The sequence below is a fragment of the Carlito syrichta genome, unplaced genomic scaffold (genome assembly GCF_000164805.1).
Source record: "Carlito syrichta isolate Samal-C Ts95f unplaced genomic scaffold, Tarsius_syrichta-2.0.1 Scaffold143274, whole genome shotgun sequence".
NCBI classification, from domain to species: domain Eukaryota; kingdom Metazoa; phylum Chordata; class Mammalia; order Primates; family Tarsiidae; genus Carlito; species Carlito syrichta.
In genome coordinates, this window is record NW_007087370.1 from 40,576 (window position 1) to 45,758 (window position 5,183).

The 5,183-nt window shown below is 58.7% G+C and overlaps 1 protein-coding gene across 1 annotated transcript in view; it reads right to left on the bottom strand.

Annotated features, from left to right (window-relative positions):
* FBN3 (fibrillin 3) overlaps positions 1-5,183 on the bottom strand; it is a gene marked incomplete at its 5' end in the record, with an annotated part of 49,335 nt that overhangs the window by 34,540 nt on the left and 9,612 nt on the right. Inside the window, 6 exons of the mRNA XM_008050219.1 lie at positions 684-809; positions 1,924-2,049; positions 2,254-2,376; positions 2,527-2,652; positions 3,665-3,790; positions 3,874-3,924. Coding sequence (XP_008048410.1) covers positions 684-809; positions 1,924-2,049; positions 2,254-2,376; positions 2,527-2,652; positions 3,665-3,790; positions 3,874-3,924 — 678 coding nt within the window. The remainder of the gene's footprint in view (positions 1-683; positions 810-1,923; positions 2,050-2,253; positions 2,377-2,526; positions 2,653-3,664; positions 3,791-3,873; positions 3,925-5,183) is intronic.

A 5,183-nucleotide genomic window follows, 5' to 3' on the forward strand; every position in this document is an offset into this window, starting at 1 on the left:
CAGAGACAGGGTCCTGCTCTGTCACCCGCCTAGAATGCAGTAGTAGCTTCATGCCATGGCACTCCAACCTGGGCAACAGAAACAGACCCTGTCTCAAAAAAAAAGAGCCGGGCTCAGTGACTCAGCCTGTAATCCTGCACCTTTGGGAGACTGAGGTGAGGGAATTGCCTGAGCCCGTGGGTTCGAGACCCGCCTGGGCAACTTGGCAAGACCTCGTCTCTACAATAAATCAGCCCCAGAGCCAATGCTCTGGACAGCGAATCCACTTCAGGTCACTGGGGCTGAGATAATCTTGCACAGAAGCCACAGGAAGTTGAAGTGTAACCATTCCATTGTACATATTTGAACATGCAATTGTTCACTATACATATTCAAATACACAACTGTTCATATTTACGTATCTGGGTATATAAACATTCATGTTTGCATGTTTGTCTCGGGTCATGTCAAATCACCAGGCTTTTGTGCTCTGGAAACATGGCTGTGGATACTTGGGGCTCTCCTGCCAGGTTGCTTGTTAAAGGGGAGCCCTGGGGGCCCTTAATGGGGCTCTGTTCTTCCCCCGTGGTGGGATCCGCAGGAAGGAATTGTAGCCGTCCTCTGCCTGGAGGGGAGGGCAGAGCCCATGACCCCTGCGAACTGGCCCCCGAGGTGCCCTCCCATGCTTTGCTGACACTGCTCACCTGAGCAGCCCGCGGCCCCCTTCCGGACCACGTAGCCCGGCGGACAGTGGCAGACAAAGGAGCCCTGTGTGTTCTCACAGGTCCCACGGAGACAGATGCGAGGGCTCAGGTCACACTCGTTCACATCTGTAGGGGGAGAGGGCATGAGGCATGAGGCCTGAGGCACAGCGCTGGGGTGACAGGAGCAGAAGCGGGTGAGAGTGAGACGGACGGCCCTGCACCCCTCTGCGTCCTGCTATGCAGGCCCCCCCCACGGCAAGAGAGTGAGACCCTGTCTCTACAAGAAATTAGCCTGACACAGTGGCATGCACTTTAGTCCCAGCGACTTGGGAGGCGGAGGCTGGAGGATCCCTTTGCTTGCTCTCGGGGGCGGGAAGCTCCCCCTGGAGTGTCCTGTGAACACTTCACAGCCCGTATTCTGTGGAGCGTACCAGGCATGGGCTCCTAAAAGTATTTTTCGGTTAACACAGTTAGGAAGTGCTAGGTTCAGCCAGGCTAACCAGGCTTTTCTCCCACAGGACTTTTCAGAGCCTTTATGCCAGTGTGTACCGCCGCTTGCAACAGGGGTACATGGAGTACACAGCATCTTTAAATAGATTTGCTCACAGCCGGGCTCGGTGGCTCAGCCTGTAATCCCGCGCCTTTGGGAGGCTGAGGTGAGTGGATGGCCTGAGCCTGCGGGTTCGAGACCCGCCTGGGCAGCGAGACCTCATCTCTACAATAAATAAAAAAATCAGCCGGGCGTGGGAGCGCGCGCCTGTTGTTCCAGCTACTTGGAAGGCCGAGGCGGAAGGATCGCCGGAGCCCAGCAGGTTGAGGCTGCGGGGGCCGGGAGCGGCCACCGCACTCCAGTCTGGCCAACTGAGTAAGACTGCAACTCAAAAAAAAAAAAAAAAATAGATTTGCTCACAAGGCCCTTTCCTGCGGAGCTCACTGAGCCTCCTGTGAGCTGGGACTCTAAGCTCTGTGAGTGCCTGACTCTTGGTCAGGAGTTACATTGTAACTTCCTGGCCCCTCCCTGGTGGCCTCAGCTTTGTCCTGAGAGGGCACCCAGTACACATCTGCTCCAAAGAACCAGGTTCCAGGGGATTTTCTTCCACCCATGAGATCCCCCCCTTATCACCCTTTCCTGAGAATGGTCAGGATGGGACCTGGGATCTGTCAGGCCACAAGTTTTGCTGGGGAAGGCCCGATGTGGGGGTTCTGACTCTTTCCCCTCTACCTGCAGGAGCCCCCTCACCAACACAGGTCCTCATGTCTGGCGTGGCCACAAAGCCAGCATAGCACAGGCAGCGATAAGCACCCGGCACGTTGGTGCACTGGCCCTGGTCACAAACATCTGGATTCTCTTCACACTCGTCCACATCTGGGGGAGCAGGGACGGGGGCTGGGCTGCAGGTGGGCAGGGAGGGAGGGAGAGGCCCAGGTCCCTCCCACAGGGACAGTGGCCTGCCCAGGGCCCGGCCCACAGGCCAGGCGGGGGGCTGGCTTTGCTCGGGCGCTGGGCCAGGTTGGGCTCTGGGGCAGTCTAGGGCCATGCCAGGCCACGGGAGAGGGCCATGCCACCCACCTGCACACGCCCTCCCATCTGGCATCAGCGAGTAGCCCCGCCTGCAGCGGCACTGAAAGCTGCCCTCGGTGTTAAGGCAATACACAGCACACCCACCGTTCTGGGCTTGGCATTCGTTGACGTCTGAGGGAGGCAGGGCAGACGGGGAGGGCCAGGGTGGGGGAGAGTCAAACACAGGGTGAGGGCCAGCTCGGGGGCAGGCACAGGGGTCTGGAGGTGAGGGCAGGAGGGACAGCCCCATTGGCTGGGGCCTGCAGGCAGACGCGGTCTCACCCACGCAGCCCTGGCGGTCAGCTGTGCCCTGGAAGCCAGCGTGGCAGGAGCACTGGAAGGCACCGAGGATGTTGACACACTGGCCGTGGGGACACAGGCCGTCACTCAAGGAGCACTCGTCGATGTCTGAGGAGGAAGCACATGCCTGGCAGGGGCGGTCCACGAGAAGGGAGGGCCTAGGCCGCAAGACAGGCTCAGACACACGCACACCCCACACGCCCACACACGTGTAAACACACAACCCCATGCACTCACAAACACACCCACACCCACTTGTCTGTGGAAAACACAGGGCACCCAGAGACACACCCGCCCCAGGCACCCAGAGACACACAGCCCCAGGCACACTCATAGACTCAAACATACCTCACATCCACTCACACGTGAACACACCCTTGTGTAAACACTTATCCACATCCAGATACACTCATACTCACGAAAGTACACACAAAAACACACTCACCTTTGTGTATACAACCACACCCAGACACACCCACTGCACACTCACAGACACACACACACAAACACATCCTTCCTTGTATCAACCCGCACCCACACCCAAATCCAGTCACAATCTTTTCTTTTCTTTTTTGAGTCGGAGTCTCACTCTGTCACCCAGACTGGAGTGCAGTGGCCGCGCCCGGCCACCGCAGCCTCGACCTGCTGGGCTCCGGCGATCCTTCCGCCTTGGCCTTCCGAGTAGCTGGAACTACAGGCGTGCGCTACCACACCCGGCTGATTTTTTGATTTTTTGTAGAGATGAGGTCTCGCCGAGTTGCCCAGGCGGGTCTCGAACCCGCGGGCTCAGGCAATCCACTCACCTCAGCCTCCCAAAGGCGCGGGATGACAGGCTGAGCCACCGAGCCTGGCTCAGTCACAATCTTTTACACGTACACAGAGACACACACACACACCCCTAGCCACAGGCCGGCACATGTGCCTCTGGGAGATACATTCACACCCTGGAACACACTCAGACCCTCTCATGCATTCACACAGATGCACACACACTCATCCATGTACACACACACAGAGGCCTCAGGGACACACATGCTGCCACTTTCCTCACACAATCACATCACCAGAAGCGCCCTGTGGACACACCCTGATGCTCCCTCCATACCCGGGGTGGGCTCACCCTCACAGACAGTGCCCCCAGCCGCCAGCGCATGTCCAGGGGGACACTGGCACCGATAGCTTCCGTCCATGTTGGTGCAGGTGCCTCCCCGGCACAGCAGTGGGTCTCTGGCACACTCATCTACGTCTGCAGCGTGTGGAGAGACAGTAGACGTGAGATGCTGCCCAGGGCGGGGGACATGGATGCTTCCCCTCCCCGCAAGCCCTGACCTGCCAAGCCAAAGGAGCAGGGGGGTTCTGGGCTCATGACCAGGGAGGAGCCTGAGCAGGAGAGACAAGGACCAATCAGATGGGGAGGAGGCTGGGACTCTCAAAAGGATAGGGCCCGAAGGCTACTCCCTGGAGGAGGGGCTGGGGAGCCCTCCCTCTCACTTTGCAGGACACACCAGGAAGCCAGGGACCAGGCAGCAAGCAGGAAGTCTGGCCACCCGGTCAGCAGTCTCCTGCCATGCCCAGGTGCACCCCAGGGCCTTTGCACATGCTGTTCTTGCTCCAGGCCACTCTCCCATCCTCTCTTCACCCCACTTAACCCAACTCTTCTCAGCCCCCTCCACAAGCTCCAGAGGACACATCTCCCCAGCTTTATGTTCCCATGGGGCAATGTGGCCCTTCCAGGCACTTCTGACAGCAGCCATTTTGCATCTCCTGGGGGATTTACTTTATCACCATCCTCCTTTCCATGAGGTCGGGAGCTCCAAGAACATAGCGCCACTCCTTTCAAGCTCCCTGCAGCGGCCCTAGCTCAGGAGATGCACAAGAAATGTTCATCAAATGAATAACAGTGTGAGACCAGGCCTGGTGGTTCACAACTTTAATCCCAGCACTTTGGGCGGCCACGGTGGGAGGATTGCCTGACCCCAGGAGTTCAACATCAGCCTAGACAACAGGGCGAGACCTCATCTCTATAAAAATTACAGCCTGTAATCCCAGCACTTTGGGAGGCCATGGCGAGTGGATTGCCTGAGCCTGCCGGTTCAAGACCAGCCCAGGCAACTTGGCTGGACCTGTCTCCACAATAAATTAAAAAAATCAGCCCGGCGTGGTAGCGCACGCCTGTAGTTCCAGCTGCTTCCAAGGCTGAGGCGGAAGGATCGCCAGAGCACAGCAGGTCGACGCTGGGGGTGGCCGTGAGGGTGCGTGCCACTGCACTGCAGCCTGGGCAACAGAGCGAGACTACAACTCAAAGAAAATAATAATAATTACAAAATAAAAATGAATGAATAACAGCACAAACGACAGGACAAAAGGTCTCGGAGGGGGCAGCATGTCCCAGGCTCCTCGGCGGCCCTGCCCTCCCCCGATGCTGGCCTTCCCCGGGAGGGAGACCTCACCCAGCGCCAGTGCCACCCGTTTCTGGATCTCTGACCCGGGCCTCTCCCCGGGGGACGCTACCCCGGGGGCCCAGGCTTACCGCGGCCCAGCAGGTCTCTACAGCTCAGCTCCTCCCCACGCCGGCACCCACGTACACATCCCTCCCTCCCCGCCGTCGGTGCCCACCCTTGTCTGCCCTGGTGCCCCCA